A 21743-nucleotide genomic window follows, 5' to 3' on the forward strand; every position below is an offset into this window, starting at 1 on the left:
TGACAAATGCTATCAGTGCAAAAGTTAACCCAAACCTGGTATTTATATAATGGAAAAGGGGAAAATGTAAGGGGAAAGTGTAATGAAACTCCCAAAACTGAGAGGGTTTTATTTGTCATTTAACAAACGAACCCCCGTGTGGCATCTCTTCGAAGTCTCCCATATGGATCGCTTTTATAAAGAATAATTTTTGTTTACTACTTCCTTCACTTTATCTGCTGGTTATATTTTACTGAGCTGCTTTGTTGAGACACCAGTGAACATGTCAAGGCAATTCCTTCTCCTATCAATGGGGAGATGTTTCTGTCTCATGGACCTTGTTTCTCTTTCTGTCTCTGTTCTCCCTTGACTCAGCTAGCACCAGCTTTCTGCCAGGTCAGTCTCCCTGTTGTTGGCCCAAAGCCTTTTCCTCTGCAGCTCTTGCCATTTGGCATAACTTTCCTCATAGAATATCAGGGTTGGAAGGGACCTTAGGAGGTCATCTAGTCCAACCCCCTGCTCAAAGCACTCCAATTTTTGCCCCAGATCCCTAGATGGCCCCCTCAAGGATTGAACTCACAACCCTGTGTTTAGCAGGCCAATGCTCAAACCACTGAGCTGTCCCTGGATCCTGTGTGTCTCCACCTCACTGATTCACCATCTGCTCTTAAATCTTTGAAAAAACCTGCTTTTTATCACCTGTCAATGCCTTAGTTTCTCCCCTCCTGCTTTTATTTGTATTTAACCCTATGAAGTGTTCTGGGGATACACTTTATATGAAAGTTGCTGTATGGATAAGGTTGTATTCTAATTCCCATTAGCACCAATGGAGTTGTGTGTATATGTTTCAAGAAAGAATAAGCTTTCACAAGTCAAATTTATCTTCATATTTTATTTAAAAACAAATGTTAAATGTTTCTGACAAGGCATATATTGGAGAGCAGGATGAAGCAGTGTTAAATGTAACTGCAGTGAATAGTTCAGTTACTACTTGGTGAAAACTATAACAATAATTTGTTAAAAATGTCGCTAAATAAATTTGTATTGAATAAAAGCCCCATCCTTTAAATGATTACACAGTTACTTAACTTTATGCTTGTGAACAATCCCAATGAAGCTGATCATGTGTAAGTGTCTGCAGAATCAGGCAGAGCCTATGAAATTATATATAATACACACACTGTATTTGAAAAAAACTTTTTGAAGTATTCTATTGTATTTCAATACCGTATCTCCTTAGCTGTGACTGGTATTCCTTCTGCCTCAAATTAGAATTAGTCTTCCTGGTGGGAAGATTCAGGAATGGCAGTCTGATGTAGGCTGAGCAATGGGAAATGGAAAGAGAGAGAACGGAGACTTTCTCAGTTCGTATAAGCTAAGTTCTATTTTTTTTTGCTTGTTTGTTTTTAGAAAATATTTTTGGTTAATTTAGCTGAATTAACCAAGTAAGTTTTCTAAAAATAATAATGGAACTTGCAAAGTCCTGTCTCTCATACATTAAAATGATGAGATGCATTTCTTGTGTCTCAGTTAATTTTCAGACTGTTGAGCTGAAGGCTTTGTCTGATTGCTAAATATTTTTTTTAAATGCTGTGTAATTTTTCTTGTTAATTAGAAGTAGTGATTAGATTGTTTTCAGTAGTACATTGCAATTATTCTTGTAGAAGAACTTTATTATATTTTGAGACCAACTTCTATTTTATTGATTTCATTTATGCTTTGGCAACACTTGTATAACCTGTCATGCCAATAAAAGTTTAATTGAATTGAACTGAGATGACCATGTAATAGTTGCTAGTTCTGAATTGCAGGAGTAGTCTTTTTGAAGCCCTTAGGACTACTTGCATGGGTACAGACTGCTCAAATATTTTAATGTTTACCAGTTGAGCCCTAAAAATGAAAGTTTTCCCCATTATAACTTGTGCTATAGCTAGAGTGAGCGTATATAATGTTTGCTGAGTTAATTAAGAAAAGAAGTAGTCCTAGTCTGAAAATACGATTTTCTTGGAGAGGGTGAATGAAGCTGTCCTGAATAAATATTCACACTTAATAAATCTATACAAGAAAGAGAGAGAAAAAGAACATAAATTAACTAAAACTGATTCATTTGCAAATATAATTACACATTGAGAAAATGTATGTATACTGTTATATAATCTAAATATTCATTGCACAGATTAAAGGTATTGAAAAGCCATTGATAAATCCTCCTAAAAAACAGTCAGTTACATAATTAACAGTTATAGACATCAGTCATATATAGATAAACAGTAGAATGCATTTGAACTAGTAAACTCATTAAATGCAAGTAAAATTAAAACATTCAAACCCTTATCTTTATAATCTTTCTTCAAAACTGTGTCACTCTGCAAATATACATAAAGATACTAAGTGTGAATAAAAAGGTAAAATAAAATCCGCTTACGCTAGGTATTATAATCAACCAACAGCAAAATAGGAGTTGAAATAATTTATCTGTTTAGGAATCAAATTCTGCTTACTTACACTTGTGCAATCCTGTTGGTCTCAAAGGGATTGCAGAGGTGTAACTGGGAGCAAAATTTTGACTAGTAAATCTTTGAGTGGAAAGATTATTTTCCTACAAGTTTATTTTTAAATTTTAGCTTGCTTGATGTATTTTTCCTGTTTACAGGTCTTAAAGGATTGAAAAATATTGGAAACACTTGTTACATGAATGCAGCTTTACAAGCTCTTTCCAATTGGTAAGGAAAATAGCTGTTAAAAGTAACCTTAAAGTAGGTATGTGTATCTGCATGTCTTCAGTTATAAACCAGACCCTCAAAAAAGTTTTAGAAAAATCATACCAGTATAAATCTCATTTTGAGGGTTTGGTAGCCTCATCTTGAAGTAGCATGAATAGTGATATTGAAATCAATGGTATTACTTAAGAGTTGTATATAGTTTCCCTCGAATAGCAGTATGTGGGTTTGTTTTACCGCCTTCTCTCTAATATCTCACAGCCCTCAACCAACAATTATAGTTCTAAAAATTAAAAAGAGAATTGGCCATAAATATCCAGGTCTTCTTTTAAGCATAGGGCCATTCTTTGATACTTGAGTTGTTGTTTTTTTCATTCTTCTAAAGACAGCAAAAGGTAATATGATGTATGGGGCATAAAAGAGCTTTAATTTCCTTTTTACCATGTTATTTCTCAGTCTGGAAAGTTTTCAAATTGCTATTTATAGCAGTTAAAATGAGGTGGCATGGTGTAATCTTTTAGCAACAGAAGTTTAAACTTGCAAATTTTATAAAAGCAGCTGATATAAAACGCCGTTGATTAAACACTTGAACTACTTGGATCTTAATCTCAAAAATAGATCAAAGAATTCCAAGATTCTAATTATATACTAAACATACATAATGTACATAAGTAATGATAAAAATTTGAAGTGAAATCATTTAGAAAGATTTTTATTTTATCCCTAAATATTCATAGATCAGAAAGAGCTGCATAGCTATATACTTGAAAGTATCAGGGATATTTGGTTAATTTTTGTTTCCATTTTTTATTAGATGTTTCCAATTATAAAATAGCCTGTCCTTCCCTTTTTTAAAAAATAAATGTAGATTGTTAATTAACCTATTGACTTAAAGTACATTTGTTGAATTTCAGTCTTGCTAGCTGTTCCTTTTATATAATGATCCAAAAACAAACTGAGACTTTTATTATTATGCTTAATGATTTATTGTTGACTGTTGTATTTTCTGTTTGAGACTTCCCCCCTCCAAAACTGTGCTGAGTTAGGATTTGGTATTAATAATTATAATCCCTAGCTGTTATGTAAGGCTTTTCACCAGTAGATTACAAAGTACTTTACAAAAGAGATCAGTATCTTTATCTCCGTTTCACAGATGGGTACATTGAAGCACAGAGAAAAGAAGTGACTGCCCCATGGTCAACCCTGCAGGCCAGTGATACAGTTAGGAATAGAACCCAGGTTTCCTGGATTCAGTACAGTGATCTATCCACTCCTCATTATTTGCTCTGAGGTCCTTGCAATTATCAAAAAACGCTGTGGGATTTTTAAAGTCTTTTAATGAAAAAATAAATAAAAAGGTGGAAAATAGCTTGGAAATTTGGCAAGAAGAGAGGGAAAGGACCAAATGCTCTTTCGAATATATTATTTGTTCTAGCAAAATATCTCTTATAAATCAGGAACCAGTTAACTACTGTTTCTGGTCAATATTAATGGTATGGGAGTGGTCAAGGTTATAGTTCCTAGAATTTCCTTGGGCCACCAGTTGATTTTATATTGCTACAGCATATACATATTGAAAAGCACACTGAGTATGTCTACACTGCGGTTAAACACCCTCAGCTGGCCTGTGTCAGCTGACTTGGGCTAGTGGGGCTTGGGTTGTAAAATTGCACTGTAGACATACCCTAAGGCAGGGGTGGGCAAACTACGGTCCGTGGGCTGGATGCGGCCTGCCAAATGTTTTAATCAGCTCGAGCTCCCACTGGGAGAAAGGTTGGGGGCATTCCAACCAGGGAGAAAGGTCGGGGGCCGCTCCACGTGGCTCCCAGAAGTAGCAGCATGGCCCCCCTCCGGCAGTCCAACCAGGGAGCAGGGTCGGGGGCTGCTCCCTTCTGGCCCCTATGAGTAGGGGCAGCTCCGCTCTGCATGCTGCCTCTGTCCCAAGCACCGCCCCCGCAGCTCCCATTGGCTGGCACCATGGCCAATGGGAGCTGCGGGGGCAGTGCCTGCAGACATGGCAGCATGCAGAGCTGCCAGTCCGCGTCTCCGTGTAGGAGCCGGAGAAGGGACATGCCGCTGCTTCTGGGAGCCACTTGAGGTAAACAGTGCCCGGAGTCTGTAGCAGTTTAGCAACCTGATTTAAGAAATTGTCAGTAGAGAGGTCATCCCTAGTTCGTTTTACTGAAGATTGTTTAAGGATTGTTTAAATTACAGCTCTCTAAATGTAATTGAACAAAATAATCTAGGGCTAGCCTACCATTAATGTTGTCAAGAACTAACTGTATTTCCCTGTGCATGGCTTCCACTGTTAGGGGACTTATTCCTTCACCCACTTACTTCCCTGGTCCTTCTCGTATGAACAGAGAGCAATAATACCCGAAGTCCAAAGGTGGAAACAATTCGATATATATTGGGGTGAACTTCCAGCAAGCATGATTCCAGTTTTCTTCCTTAGCGTCCCCCTTCCCAGCTCTGACAGCACAGAGCCTTACCTGTGTCCCTGTTCCCATTCCCCCCTTAACAAAACATGATTCCAATTTTCCCACCCCCATTCCCTGTTCCCATTCCCCCCCTTAGCAAAACATGATTCCAATTCCCCCCCCATTCCCTGTTCCCATTTCCCTCCTACTTCCTGATTGAATGCAGACTATATAGTAAAATTTGACAGGTTTCAGAGTAGCAGCCACGTTAGTCTGTATCTGCAAAAAGAAAAGGAGTACTTGTGGCACCTTAGAGATTAACAAATTTATTTGAGCACGAAAGCTTATGCTCAAATTTGTTAGTCTCTAAGGTGCCACAAGTACTCCTTTTCTTTTAGTAAAACTTGAGTTCTGCTTAGCTATACTGTAACCAGTTATTTTACTGAAATTTAACTAACCAGTCCTAAAATGATTATTTAACCAATTATATCCCACCACCGTAATTAGTTTACACCCAGCAAAATTATACAGCAGACAGAAACAATCACAGAACCAGACAGATTATACAGACAAAGAATAGGGAAATGGGGACTACAATGATAAGACAACACAGAAATAAGGATTTCACATCCCTGCTATTGATAAGTGAGTTCTTGTCAGACAGGATGCTATCAAACTAAGTTTCCTTCTACATTTTCTAGGCACTTCCCTTTCTCTGGAGGCGATAGGCACTATCAGGACAGGATTTATTCCTAACAGCCCAATAGCACCTTATTTCAGTGTGACTAGTTTGGAATGTGAGGAGGCGACCGGTCGCTTCCCAGTTTATGACTGCCTCTGCTGCTTAGCCAAAGGCCTTAGCCTAAGAACAGGGCCTCAGACTGTCACAGTAAGCCCTTATTCCGGCAGACGGTGATTTTGATTCTCTCTTTTATACCTCTATAACTTGCTAAGTGATAAGAATATACCTAAATTCTAAGAGTATAGGCCTTTACAGACAGGCCTGAATATCTATATCCTAACATCCACAACCTGCCAGCTTGAATTTATTCTCTCAAGATTGACAAAACAAAATTCTTCAGAATACGCTGCACAGCTAAATCTAGGAAATTCTCATTGCCAGCTTCTCACTTGCTCCATATACACATCTGTTTGGGGATCTGCAGCTGCAGAGGTATATGGGGGTTCCTCTGTAAAACCATAGGTGTGTCTTCTACGTCAGACCCTATCTGACAGTCAGTTTCCAAGGGGCTACCGCAGGGATCATCAGGAGTAGATGGAATGTAGACAAGGAGAAGCCCTCTACAGAGCCTTCTGAATTTCTAAATCAGACTCCATGTAAGAATCACCATAGCCCGTAGGAGACCAGGATCAGATACAGCCTCCTCATTCTCAGACATGACAGTTTGAGAGTCTCCCCTACAGGGCATCTCTTTAGTATTTTTCTATTCTCATTAGCCTTTGTAAAATTTTAAAAATGATCCTGCCCCATAACTTTTTGGCAGCTTTGTTCCCCAAACCCTTTTATCTCCGACAGAATGTTAAGGAAACATGGGTGTGTGATTACATCTGAAGGCAGTAGTTCAACCCCATTTTTTCAGTAGGTTGTGGTTAAACCAATATGGTTCAGTGGGGTTGAATCAGCTGTATTGTACGCAACCACATTTCTCAAACATTCATGTTTTATACAAAATATGGGAGCTTTGTGTATTATTTCTATCCTGCATTTTACTACACGCGTTTCAGCTTTTTGCTGTAAATAGATATCTTTTCTTAAAGACACAATAGCTGGGTATTCCGAAACTGTTTTTTATTTAAAAGACATATAGCCCTTGAAAACAAATCAAGATGCCCTATCAAATCTTTTATCTTGTTTAAGGACCACTCAGACCTTGTAACAGAAACACAGGTAGTCACAAAGCCCTTTTCAATAGATGGTTTTATTTACAAATACCAAGTTTTATTATATTTTATATCATGTTTTTCCCCTCTAACTTAATCCTTTTCGATTTCTTACAAGTACTGTAGTCTTCTTCCTAAGCAGAGTTCTGTAACTTTTTGTGTGGATCAGGCAGTCAATATAATGCGCTAAGTGGTATTACTCGGTTTGATAATTTTGTTTAAAATACTGTTGGAGTATCAAGAGGTTTGCAGAGCATTTATCAAGGTCACCCTTAGTGCTACATTTTCTTGGATTAAGCACAGACATTGCATTATATAGCCAATGGCAATAACTGTGTTTAAGCTTTCCAAACGCAAGTTAGCATACGGGGCCCGGAGCTTGAAGTCCAATTCACACAGTCATGATGCCACTGAGCTGGAGCATCTATAACACAGCCCTCACAATCCTCAGAAAGCTTCTCTCTAAGACTGTGATTAAGGACAGCATAAAAAGAAACATGTACAATAGACTGCATAACTCCTTTACGTTAACGATGTGGCACTGGCTCAGCTAGATCTATGCCAAGGTCCTTCCTTACATCCATATAGCTGTTGCCCTCTTCACGCTTGATGTCCTCTTGAATAGTTTGTCTTGGTGTTGAGCAAAAACATGTTGGGCCTGATTTCATCTTTGCTCCCTGATGTAATGCTGTCTAGGGCCACCTCTAGAAAGGTGGCATTGAGCTGGTGAGAGATTTTTGGAAAAGAAACAGCTGTAAGTCCCCTGTTGTTAGATTTATGCAACCCCAGGTCAGTTCCTACCCCATTGCATCTCATCCTTGACCACCACTTTTTATAATCTGTTTACCTGAGCAAAGTCTTCTCCTGTCACCTTGTCCGATGGTGACTCCGACGAGCCGTGGTCCTTTTCCTTCATGGGAGTAGACGACCAGTGTCCATCATGCTCATCAGTCTGCCTCATAAGTGCTTGAATCTGGGGGTCAGGTTCTGGTGTATCCATCAACAGCAAGGCCAAAGGGCTCCCCTCCTCTTCCTCGAATTGTCGCTGAAGTAGAGCTTTCTTCGCAGGCAGCCAAGCATCCTCAGAACTAAAATGAATTCCGTAGTTCTCACGGGGGTAGTGAAAGAGGCCACTTTTCTTCTCGTTGTATCCGCAATTTCTGAAAAATACACTGGAAACAAGACTGCCTGTTCCATGCAGTGATGGGTTTTCCAGGGGCAGTGCAGCCAACGGTCCAAACGTTGAGCTTCAGAGATCGGGCGTTCCCACCTAGACCCTTGTGCTATATCTATTTTGATTGGTATACATTTCCCTTATGGGAGGGCTTATGGGGGTGAAACCCATGCCATTTGACAGAGGACCATGACCCTCTTCCGGACAGGTCACCCCACTCCAGAACTTGCCATGATTGGTCAAAACTGCTCCTGGGGAGGTCCTTCAGGGCTGAAGTTGACTCCAAGTGGTAGAGGGCAGCCAGGGGAATTCTTAGAAGGGTCACATGCCACCCCTTGCTTCTGGTCCCTAGTCAGTCTTGGCTCCAGAAGTAATCCCCAGTGGAGAGGGGATTAGGGTGACGGGTGGGCGGGTCAGAGAGAGGTACCAGCATTTGATTGACGTATCCCTAGACTGCTCATGTTTCCATTAACAGATTCTTCAACAAAGGTATGCACAAGCAATATTTAAATTATTTTTAAACACCTATTTAAAACACCACCTCTTGAAAGCACTGGGTTACCCAGACTAGTTACCAGCAGTTCAATTTAGAGTCTACAAAATGTATTATTCCCAAGAGAAATCTTAATATCAGTTCTCACTACTCATGTGAAGTATGTTCCTTAATGTGCCATTATCGTTTTAGAAAAAGGAGCTAGGATAGTTTCAGGCACATTACTACACCTACTTCTGAGTCTTCCTGCTAATTTTTATGGTTTTACAATACGCTTTGATTTTTTTTTTCCAAGATGTTTTCCCACTGTTTCTGTGAGAAACACCTACACAAATATAGAAAAATGGTAAACTATACATGGGAAACAATGAAATAGACTGCCGTATTTGAAAGGTTGTCAAATGCACAAAGTAAACTGATACTGAGACTTTTTCTCTCTAATCTCCATAGTAGTAATCGTAGGCGGTCCAGTACTTGTATGTAAACAGTTTTCTGTCATTAGTGATTTTTTTTTTAAGTTGATGTTCTTTTAGAGGTAGCCTCCCGGTGTTTTCTTCCTCTGTATGGTAAAGTGTATATTTTAAGGAAACAACTTATTCTTTCAGTGCTACTTAAAATAATAGATATTGGAACTAACCCACCTATTTGTTCCAAAAAAGTTAGATTTTCCAGATCAAGCTTTTCTGTAATTCTAACCACAGAACTAAATATTAATTTTCTGTATAGCCTATCCCTACAGTGATATATTTTAATACTATCCTTGTAAGACATTAAGGAGTATTTTTAAAATATTAGTTATGAAAGTTATCTGAAAATGTCTTACAGAATATTACATAATCAGAAAGTGCCAGCTTTCAGCCATCATGACTTTGCAGGGCAAGGATCACAGGAACATGCCACGATCCCCCGCTGGCTACGTTGGCTAGTGGGAACCTGCCCTTGTAACGTGGCTCCCACTGGACAATTCCAGTGCTTCTAACAAGTTGCAGGATTGGTCTGTGAGGGGTATTGTGCCACTCAAAGTGGCCCAAATAAGCAGGATATATAAATGTTATCCGAGGGTTTAGGAAAATAAATCATTAAACGTTTACCAAGTAAATGTCAGTAATTAGCCTTAGCTAACATGCTGTTAAAATGTATGTAGGGGGAGGTTTATACTTCTCTTAGCACTATTTAAAGAATAATAATCTTGCTTTCTTCCCTCTAATCAGCCCACCCTTGACACAGTTTTTTCTTGACTGCGGGGGCTTAGCACGAACAGATAAGAAACCAGCAATATGTAAAAGTTACCTCAAGCTGATGACAGAACTTTGGCACAAAAACAGGTATTGTACCACTTTCCTTGTGGAATATATTTATATATAAACTTTGGACAGCAGTGCAGCACAGCAGTGAACTTGTCTTAGCTCCAATTGTTTTCTCATGTGTGATATTCAGAAGGTGTATTCCAGGCTTTGAATTTAATTAATTTAAAAATAACTCTAAAAGGATGTGTGGTGCAGTTGGGGAAGTTAATGTTTGTTTTAGTGGGAAAGTTACATGGAAGAGGCTTTTCTGTGTACCATGCCACAAGTCAAAACAAATGTCATTTAGCTGCTGAGTGTTAATGGCATGATGTTTGCCTTAGGGTTGAAAAGAACGATTTGCCCATTGCAGCTATTTCTGTAGTTGAACCCATAATGCTGCATAATGGCATTAGATTTTCATCCTAGGAAACATGACAAGATTGATTTTCTTACACAGTGAAACATGTAAGTTATAAATAAGAGGTCTCTTTTATGGATAATTGAGCCTCCAGTTTCCAGCACTTTAAGCTCAACCTGAGATAGAGCAAACTTTGGTTTTCCATCTGCTACATACAGCATCATTACATACATAGATTTCCCATATTTCAGTGACTTCTATAAATTTCAATAACTTGTTTTTATACATGATCCATCACTTCTGATATTTGGAATTTGTGTGGAGAGGAGGCAGAAAAAAGAGAGCTGCACTGTTAGGCTCTATAGTAAGGGCTTGTCTACACGTGGATTTGTTTTATAATAACTGTTCTACTTTAAATTCACACCCTACTTTATTCCTCCATAATTTTATGTGTAGACGAGACCCAAGTTAATATGTTGCAGTCACATAGCAACAGCGCTGTGGCCACACAAGTCTTGAAGCTCTATACTTATTTTCTCCTTATCTCCTGAATTATCTGAAAAGTATTTTTAGGTGTACTTTCTGAGAAAATGGAGTAGAGCAAATCAGCCACCTTCTCTCCTTTCAAAAAATACCTAAAATGTAAGAGAAAGTAACTTTTTTTAAAAAGAAGAACCATTCACAACAACTTATGCTAAAATTCAGATTGGTACGGAATTTCCTTCCCATTTTTTCTTTCCCAAATGGTTTCACTTTTGGTTATGGATACAGTTAAAGACTAATATGTATTATTGATTGTCCTTGTGGGATATCTTGTATCCTGGAGTCACTTGCACACCATTCTTGTGCCTATGCTGCTACCCACCCACTCATCTATGGGTGCTGCTCAATATATAGACCACAACTTCTTCTTGGCTCTGTATCCATTTGACATGAGTCTTTTTATTTCAAAGGGGGATTTGATGTTCTACAAATAAACTTATATCCTTGCATTTACCCTGTAATAAACCAATACTCCTTAATATTTTTAAATGGGTCTTAGAAGTTAGTTTCCTCCAGTCATGCATATCAAATTATTTCCCTGCTGTATTGCTAATTAATTTTGGTTACAGCTTCCTTGAAGGCCTTTAAACATAAATCCCAATTTCACACATCTGGTTTTCCTGTACCCTGGGAGAAGGATGTTTTTATATTGAAGACCCCCCTTTCCCCAAAAAAAGATTACATTGGGGTAAGAATAATCTAGAACAAGTTTGTTAAAACGTGTCTCACAGTGATCAAACTGATGATGATCCCAATGAAGTTAGAAAATTACAGTTCATTTAATTTTTTTTCCAAACTTTTCTTTCCCAGACCTGGTTCCGTTGTTCCTACAAATTTGTTTCAAGGAATTAAAACAAATAATCCAACGTTTCGAGGCTACTCCCAACAGGTAAACCTTTCTTAGTATTATCCAATATTATGACAATGAAGTATCAAAGTTATAACTGCACGATTCAGGTAGATTAAATTGTCGGATTTAAAACTTCATAAAGTAGAAAAAAATGTATTTAAACCAAGCTAATCATAAACTTTTAGTTTTTACCTTTCCATGCTTTAAATCTATATCCCCTAAAACTCCTCTCTAACTTCTCTGAATCACAGACTTCTGTGCTGGATTCAGTTGAGAAACTGCTGAAAAGCTCCATGATCCTTGTGAATGTCTCCTTTCTCAGGGACAAACAGCAGAATGGTTAATAATAGAAACTTTTGTCACCTGAAGTGAAGTAGCTGAGATATAAGCTGTTCCAGAAAGTGACACAAAGGTCTTGCTAGGCAAACATAAAGAATATAATAGAGCAAACTTTTACCATATTAATTTACTATTTGAATATTTTTAAGCTGTGTTGGTAGTATCCAGTTTTTTTGTTTAGACAATGAGCCCCACATCTTTTTCTTTTCTTTTGAATGTTACTTAAGTTGGTTTACAGCATTATGGATACTGAATACTTGTGTCCTCCAGCTCTTGTGTAGGTAGTAATTACTTGTAGTGGCAGGCACTTATGTGACTGAATTATATTGTAGGTGCATTCTTCAAATCATCTTTAATGAAGGGTGTTCTAATATACCTATTTTACTGTTTAAAACATACTTTATTAAAAGCCCTATTGTGGGGACCACATTTAATTTCTGGTCTTGTAGTAAGAATCAGATCCTTAATAATTTTGTCTGATTCTCTGCATTGCAGTAGTTTATATTGGAAAACTTTGGTAATTCAGTATAATGAAGTTAGTATTAGTGAAATGGAGGGTTATACTGTATTTTTGATATGCAAATACTGTCTGTGGTATCAAGTAAGTGTCAAAATAGCAAACTTCAGAATTGTTGTAGATGCTTTTCATTATTACTGACATCCTCACTTTTTGTTGTGACCACAATTTATTCATGTATCTAAATGAAGAAATTAATTCACTAATATATGGAAAAATGGCAGAATTGTCTGCAGCTTTATTTACATACATTTCTTCCGGGAAATTTAGTCCTTGCAAGCTAAAATTTGGGATGAGTGTACCATTCTGTACTCCTTTAAATATTTAAGGAGAGACCCCAATGTTCTTCCTCAACACATCACTGTAAGATACTCACTAGGTCTCATGGTGGCTGCAGTGTTAAAGTAATCTAGCTCTCTCACTGAGAGATTGGGGTCTCCCACAGCCAAACTTTATCAATTCCTGGTGGTCATCTTGTTCCCAATCTGGATTGTGAGCCCAAGAGCCTTCACTCCTCCCCCCCTCCAATAATCTGAATTTCAGCCATTGTATCTGTGACAGACTGACACTATCCTGTGATATCTTGGTCAAATCTTATGGAATTAAAATAAATTTGTATTGAATTAAACCTTATTGAATTAGGTTAAATACCTTTGCAGTCCATTGTATTAAAAATTCAGTTGTGTATGTGTTATTGTGGAATTGTATGTACTGTCTCTTGTAGGAGGGGATGCTAATGTAATTCCTTCATTATTAGCCCTTTGAGGCAATCTCCCTGGTTAGATCTGCATATACTAGTTCAAACTGGATTCTCCAGGGCCCGACAGACAAAGACAGGATTTTTTGATAAATAGCCTGGTTTTAAATTGACTTTTTTCTGATCTAGTAAATATACAGGGTCCAGGTCTGTGAAGGACCCCACTCCTTCGAGAAGGGTTGGGAAGTCTTAGCCTACTGAGGCCCTTAACACTGGGTGCTAGCTCTGATCTGAGACTGTTATGAACTTGTGACCGTTGAAAGACTGTTCCTGCCAGAGCCCATGTTAGAGTTGGGGTGATCTCTGGCAAGCTTATTGGCATCTGTGTAGGTTCTTTTATTGTTTTAATATGTTTTCTCTTTAGTGCTTTTACCATGAGAATAAAATAAGCTTGCATAAAAAGAGCTGCTTGGTACTTATAACCATGGGCAGTTACACTTAAACATATCTAAAAAGAAAGCAGGTGTGCTTTGGGCAGCCTGTCTCTGCTGAGGATAACTAGGGCCCTACCAAATTCATGGCCATGAAAAATGCATCATGGACTGTGAAAATTGGTCTTCCCCCCCACCACACACAATGAAATTTGGTGTTTTATGTGCTTTTATCCTATACTATACAAATTTCACTGGGGAGACCAGCATTTCTCAAATTGGAGGCCCTAACCCAAAGGGGAGCTGCAGGGGGTCGCAAGGTTATTTTAAGGGAGATTGTGGTATTGCCACCCATACATTTGTGCTGCTGCCTTTAGAGCTGGGTGGGTGGAGAGTGGCTGCTGCTGACTGAGGGTCCAGCTCTGCAGGCAGCCCTGCAGATGTAAGGGTGGCATGGGGTGGCAATACCATACTATGCCATCCTTACTTCTGCGCTGTGCTGATGGCTGCTCTGCCTTCAGAGCTGGGATCCCAGCCAGCAGCCACCACTCTCCAGCTGCCCAGTTCTGAAGGCAGCATCGTTGCCAGCAGCAGTGCAGAAATAAGGGTAGCAGTACTGCAACCTCCCCTACAATCCTTGCAACCTCTCTCCCCCTTCCCCCCCAACTCCTTTTTGGGTCAGGATCCCTACAATTACAGCACTGTGAAATTTCAGATTTAAATAGCTGAAATAATGAAATTTATTATTTTTAGAATACCATGACCATGAAATTGACCAAAATGGACTGAATTTGGTGATGCCCTAGGCAGGGAACTGTGCAGCCTGGAAATACCTCAGTCACATGGGAGTGAGTTGTTGTTCTCCTCCCCAAAAGGCAATTGAGGGGGAGCTGGGAGTCTGAGGGTGGTGCCCTTGCTGGACCACTGAGGGGAAATACGGGTGCAATAGTCCTGAACTGCAACAGTATCTCTTCCCCTAAAAGAATTACCTGCCAGGGCATACGGGTCTAAAAGTTTTAAATTTACATGTGTACAGATCATTGGGCTGAGGGAGAGTCCCAGAAACCAAACAGTGGTGACATTAATAATTTGTAGGCAAGTAACCAAATGATTATGTACCAAACTCCTCTTAAACCTACCACCACTGGACCAAAAGATACCCTCTTAATGAATAGCTACCTGTGCAACAAGAATAAACGATGGTTAAGAAAAAGCAAAACTAGGAAGTTATGAATGAAGATGGGAGCAGCAGAAGCCACTAAGAGGTCAAAATTCTGCCCCCTTCCTGCTCTTACAAGAACAGCTGTGAGCTCAAACTGAAAGTAAGCCAGCAGAGCCATTGCCACAGTAGCCCACCCACTCCTTCCACAAGAAGTTGCTGAGCTGTTAGAGTGTGAATCTACAACATTCCCTTTGTTTCCTTCTCCTGTCCAGGCACAGCTGGAGGGCTGGGACAAATTAAACTTGAGTCTTTTGAAAGGTGCAAATGTAGTTTTCCTTACTAGTATATGTAAGGCCCTGATTGGGTGTTGCAAAAAAAGTCTGAAAATCTTATATGATGAGGTTAGATTCCTTTATCAACGACCTCTGGTAGCTGCACAGCTAGGAGCTAACCAGGTACAGTACTTGGTTGTTGCTTGTATTAGGATGCATGTCATTGTGATGGTTCTTGGGGTACCCAGGACTGAGAGTCACCTTGTTATCCCCTGCCTCCAACCTGAGGGAATTTCACCCATGCCTGGCTGATCCTTACCATCATTAGCCTTTCAGCCACTTGAACTCTTTCCCCTGGGCTATGCCAGCCCTTTCTTCACCTTGCAGGTTAACAAAAGGTGCATCCCAATCCATTTGAATCAGTCCTCTGTGATATGCTGCCCTGGACACAGACTACTCACAGAAATCCCAAAGGTGCAGTGTGTCCCAGTTTATTAATTTTACTTTAAATCGCTGCTCCTATAAATCAGACAGCACTTGTGAACCACTTGCAGTAAAACAAAAGTAGATATTTTTAAGAGAGAATAAAGATTTAACTACAAAAATAGCTATAATACAAAACAAAATCAAAATGTGAAGCTGCATCTACATTTATTAACAAGTTACCTTTCCTAGCTAATAAAGTAGGTTTCTTACTCCCCGATGTTCAGTTTGTTTCAGAACTTCACAGAAACCAGGATCAATTCTTCATGAGAATACCTTGTTCCTCAAGATGTCTTCTCAGTGGCAAGATACAGAGTACATTTCCCTCCTTTGTGACAGGTTTCAGAGTAGCAGCCATGTTAGTCTATATTCGCAAAAAGAAAAGGAGTACTTGTGGCACCTTAGAGACTAACAAATTTATTTGAGCATAAGCTTTCATGAGCTACAGCTCACTTCATTGGATGCATTCAGTGTAAAACCACTGTAGCTCACGAAAGCTTATGCTCAAATAAATTTGTTAGTCTCTAAGGTGCCACAAGTACTCCTTTTCTTTTTCCCTCCTTTGTGTTATCCTGAAACAGTTTTTTGTTTCTGTTCATAGGGTGAACCCCTATCTTATCATAATGTTTCTTTTTTACCTTCAAGTGGTTTAGATTGTTTGCAGTTGCCTCTGATGATTTTCCATTGAAAGCTCTGGTATTGAGCAAGGTTAAACAATTGAGCCTTGCATTGCATCAGTGGCAAAACAGGATGGAGTGGTAACTCGCTCCTGCTGAATAGGCTATCAGTGGACATTATCCTCTGGTGACTAACATTTACACCAAGTCCATAAAGCATACTTTCAACGTACATATATGATTACTTAAATATTACCTATACATACACCTTGCAGTGATTTTGAATCTTGATGAGTTATGAGCTTTCTGTAGCTACCTTACATGTTACTTTTTATGGAAAAATATCCTGTAAGATATGTTCGATGTAGTGACTTTGTCAAGCCTGAGTTAAGTGTTATTTGCAAAGAACAGGTGACCCTTTGCCAAGGAACCTCTGTCACAGAGACTACACAAGAAATATTTTAACAATTAAAATATCCTAGCACAGAGTATCAGCTTTGTGATGAGTGAAAGTATGAGAAGGAAAGTTGCCAAGTAAGACTCCTTGTGACATGGAATGAACTTGTGTAGGAGCTTACAAAATCCAAAAGGAAATATTATTTGGACTGACATTTTAATTCTCCTTTGCACCCCAGACTGGGCAGGAGGCATTTACTTTGTTTTTACTTCTTTGATTTAGTGGCCCGCTTTAGCTTTTTGTTGTTTCATCTTGTTCTGACACCACTGTGTGCATATCTTCTAAATATAAAAGGGGATTATGTACCTTATTTTAAATTCCAGGATGCACAAGAATTCTTGCGTTGTTTAATGGATCTGCTTCATGAAGAGTTAAAGGAACCAGTCATGGAAATAGAAGATACCCACTCTACATGTATAGAAGAGAGTATGGAAGAAGACAAGAACCATTCAGATGTAGATTTCCAGTCCTGTGAATCTTGTGGTAGCAGTGATAAGGCAGAAAATGAGGCTGGTTCCAGACCCTTATCAGAGGACTATGCAGAGGATACTATGTTAATTCAAGATGTTGAAAACCACTCTCTCACAACCAAAGATTGGCAGAAAGAAAAAACACCATGTAACAAGCTTAACCGGGCAAGTTCTATGGAGGACTTAAAAAAAGACACAAACACTGCTTCAGAAACTGCTGAATTTTTACATAATCCAGGAACAATCAAAGTGCATATACACAGCAGAATTTCAGGTGACTGTATGATCAGTTGCTAATGTGTAATAATAACAAAATCATAGTTGTAGTTGAAATGCATGTAAAAGTAAAAATGAGGGAAACCATTCTAGATATATAACTGTCATGTATCCCACGAGAGTAGATTGGTTTGGTTTCTAAACTGGTGCTCAAATTCATTAATGTGGTACTTTGATTACGTGTTTGTTTAATCCATTTTGAAGTCCAGTGACTATTTACCAACTATTCAAGTTTCGTAATAATTGAAAGACTTCAGATAACATTACAATTGGTGATTGCTTTTGGATTTTTTTGGTTCATCATTTCTGCTTTAACAGTTGCTGAATTAAAACTGAATTTTCTTATACACAAGTGTTTAATCAGTCGCCTACTGGTGTGCTAAAATGTAAGTTATCTAACTACTTTGCAGTTCAACCTGAAGCAAAACTTTACTGTTGAAAAAATTCAGCTGTGCAATAATACAAATTTCTGTTGCAGACTACATCAGTGATGTCCACATGACTGATCTGTCAGGACCGCAAAGCCCTCCCTCAAACGAAGGAGTGAATACACGTCTATCAATCTCTCTTCCAAAATCAGACTCATTATGGTCTGGATTGGCACCTGCACACAAAAAAGGTACAAGCTTCTTTTTCTCTTTGCATTACATTGCTCATAAGTGTGCCATTATTTTTTGCCCTTTTTTGCGGGCACAATATTTAATATTGACACTGTATATGCTTCCAGGCCTCTACTTAGAGAGTTGACACCATGCTAATGGGATACAGAGCTTCTCATGATTTTCTACATCACTGTCTCTTTTCACTTTATTGGAGAATGGTGTGTCACTATCAGTCATTATAAGCAGTTGTGTATCCATAGCACTTCCTGCCTCTCCAAGAGCAAGGAGACAAAAACAACTGAAGCATGGAGCAATATTTTTCTTGATCTTTCTTTATAGCACCTGATTGGAGAAATGGAGGTGGTGGAAAGAATGCTCATAGAAGGAAAAAAGGTTGTGTTTTTAGAGGAGAGTCTGGGAAGGAACCCATTGTTACTCAAGAGGGGCTTTTTGCGGGAACAAGACATCAGTTGAGTCTCCCCGGAGTGAAAGAGCTCATGCCTGTTCCTACTGCTATAGGCAAGTTCACCCATTGGAGCAGTCCTAATTTCTGCTATCCACACAGAGTAGTGGAGAGACTTGTTTAGGCTGCCTCCATTCTACAGTCTACTCATCAGTAATTGGTCAGCACCTGAAAGGGCTAGGCTCTCACTGCCTGCAGGGTTGGCTCTGACAAAGTGCTCCTTCTCTGTTACCGCAGTCTCCCAGCACCAGAGATATGTTTTTATAGCAGTTTCGTCTGTCTCCACAAAAGGTTCCCCCACTTTGTACCCTGGCTGCCTCTCTCTCTGTGGTCCCTTTATAGAGTTGACACCAAAATGCAAGTCCTCCAGCAGGGGCAGCTCTATCTTACTCCACTCCTCGAGCTTCCTGATCCCTTTCTTTCATCTGGATGAACCTATGAACAGCTTGGCAGAGAAGTGATCTGAAGTCCCATTCTAGCAGATCTTTTCCCCACCATCTGTCACAGCTTTAACTCCAAGGGACCCCTGAGCATGCTCAGATTCCAGGCAGCCTACTCAAAGCTTTAGAAAGTTGATCGTGGTCTCAACCAAACTTCCAGAAATTCCCATTCTGACAGGCTTGCTGTTCCCTCATCTGTGGCAGAGGTGGTTAGCCTAATAGCCGGCCTTTCTCCAGCCATCAGCAGGAGTCTGAGCAATTTCAATGGAAAGCCCCTCTGGGTACTCTGCTTCATTATACTTCCTTTCCTTTGCTGAGGACAACAGTGGACAACAGTGGTATTTCAGACATGGCCCAGAAGGGTTGCCTGCATCCCCCTTTTGGGATTGTTGCCAGGTGCAAGACTCTAGATATAGTGTTATAATTCATTGATGTAAATTATTCCATAATATTCCATGGTTTTGAGTTTGCTGCATAATTGTGCTTCAAAATCTGAGCATTCAGATTTTGCTGAAGATTTATTTATTTATGGTTGTGAAGAAAGCCTTCATACAGTGATGCCTGCTGTATTTGGCAAAGAGCGAAAGACCACAGCTCTGAAAGAGATTTAACTGACCCGTTCCTGTTGATGGTATGTCAACACTGAAGTCTAACAAGAATAATTTAAATGGCAACATTGTTTCACTCCTGGTCAGCTCTCCAGAAATATCAATCTAATGCCATAATTGTGTATAGTGGAAGATATGGGGCAGATTGTAGTGAGGCTCGTGTCGAAGTTTGCTGGAGTGGGGATTGAGAAATTCATCCTTCCTCACTCAGATTTAAAGTTACCTCCATCTTTGTCCAGAGTGGAAATAATAGAGATCTGTCCCCTGCCCTGTACCAAAAGTCTCAACTGCCTCCTGGTTGCCAAAACTGTATCCTGTGCCTTCCTGACTCTCACAAGGCCAAACTGTCCCCTACCCAGAAGCCAATACCTCTGTTTCCCCCTTCAGCTACATCTGTCATGCAATTTTGCATTTTCAGTATGGAAATCTCTGGCAAATTGAAAATGTGAGATGTTCTAAAACAGTTTAATATCAAAATACATGACTGAAGGATACTTTACTGGGGCCAGAAAGTGGGCATTGCTGCATAACTCGTGGGTTCCTGCATAATGTACATCTAAAGTACCACATGAAAAGAGGACTTGCCAGTGAGCTTTCTTGCTTGCTGGCTTTTCTTCCTGCCAGTATTCGCTCTTCAGATCCAAACTCTTCCCTTCTCCAAGCCTATTTCAGCTAGCAATGAGGCAGGGAGGCAATTTCAGTTACATGAGACAGCAGGCACTCAAAGGTATTTGCTTAGGGGTCATCCAGTTAGTGTATGGACTTCTTTTGTCTATGAGGCAGCCTTGGGGAGTTGCATCCCTGTGGGGAAGATCTATTTGGAGCTGTTTGTTTACCTTTTCACTGTTATTGGCCCCACACTTTGCTGCTCCTTATTTGTATTGGCAGCTAGCAAATCAGCAGGTCCACTGCCAAGAATCCTACAGGAGAAGTTTTGGGGACCGCAGTCTGTTGGGTAGGGTACTGCAAGAGCATTTGCAGTCTATATCTTGTATGATGCTTCTAGGTTTTAGTCTCTAATGTAGGGGGGCCAGGTTACTGTTTTTTGGGGGGGGTTGTACTCCAGAGAAGCAGCTATTATTCATCTAATACAGATCACAACTTGAAATTATTTATACTTGATTTCCAGATCAGTTGGGGAAAATCCGTCTGAGAGCTTTAGAGACTGCTCCACTTTAGGCAGTCTCAGCAGGGGGCAGATTTTCTTTTTTTTCGATCAGTCTGCTTTTTAAATTCTGTATCTATCACTGACTCATCCCAGTTTGGCCCAGCATAATGAGTGCCTCAGCATTTCGAGTCTGTATCAGTTGAGTCCTTTGGATCAAGATATGTTGAAGACTCCCTGCAAAACTGTTATATTCAAATGAGGCTAGCATATGCTCTCAGATGTATGAACTTTATACTCTGAGTGAGAATATGCTTAAAATGGGCCTTAATCTGAGAGCAATGCACTAAGGATTCTAAGAGTGCCCCTCTAATAGTCTGAGTTCTACTTAACTTAAATGCTAGCCTTGGAAATTCCACTAGGAAAGAAAGAAGGATCAAGCATGTTTGTCTGTCTACCTTAATTCTACTAGGAACCTACAGGAACAATTGACCCTAGGAGATGTACTAACTCAGCCTTGGCTGCCTAGTTCCATAGGGCATGAGATAATGGGGAAAGGGATTAGTTCCTTTATCTCAATCCTGAAAAGAGGTGGCACGTACTCATTTAATCCTGTCATTTTAAAAACAGATTCAGGCAAAGCAGAATCAAAGGTTACACACTGTACTTTGAAACCTCTTTAACCATTTTTATTCTTGTCTTTTTATATTAGTTCCAACTGTATCTTCTCCAAAAAGGAAGAAACACAAGAAATACAGGAGTGTCATATCTGACATATTTGATGGGACCATCATAAGTTCAGTGCAGTGCCTGACTTGTGATAGGGTGAGTGTAGAGAGATGTTCTGACGTGAATGTGGTGGTCATTTTTATATTAAAATATACATAGTTAATTTCAGTCATTTTACCTTTACATATGTAATCTTTCTCTGGGAATTTCTCTTGTGGCGGGCTCCCTGGGCATTCAAGCAAGGCTGCTGTCCCCTTTCTGAGTTCTGCAGCTGTTATGTCTCCTCAATTTAATTTTGTAGTCCCTAATAGTAACTGTTGCAACCCTTCTTTAATGTAGACTCTTGCTCT

At 39.4% G+C, this 21743-nt stretch overlaps 1 protein-coding gene across 1 annotated transcript in view; it reads left to right on the forward strand.

Annotated features, from left to right (window-relative positions):
• USP33 (ubiquitin specific peptidase 33) overlaps positions 1 to 21743 on the forward strand; it is an 83657-nt gene that overhangs the window by 38708 nt on the left and 23206 nt on the right. The window contains 6 exon segments of the mRNA XM_038412049.2: positions 2633 to 2702; positions 9900 to 10013; positions 11686 to 11764; positions 17024 to 17444; positions 17925 to 18065; positions 21377 to 21489. Coding sequence (XP_038267977.1) covers positions 2633 to 2702; positions 9900 to 10013; positions 11686 to 11764; positions 17024 to 17444; positions 17925 to 18065; positions 21377 to 21489 — 938 coding nt within the window.

Source organism: Dermochelys coriacea, chromosome 8 (assembly GCF_009764565.3).
Source record: "Dermochelys coriacea isolate rDerCor1 chromosome 8, rDerCor1.pri.v4, whole genome shotgun sequence".
Lineage (NCBI taxonomy): Eukaryota > Metazoa > Chordata > Testudines > Dermochelyidae > Dermochelys > Dermochelys coriacea.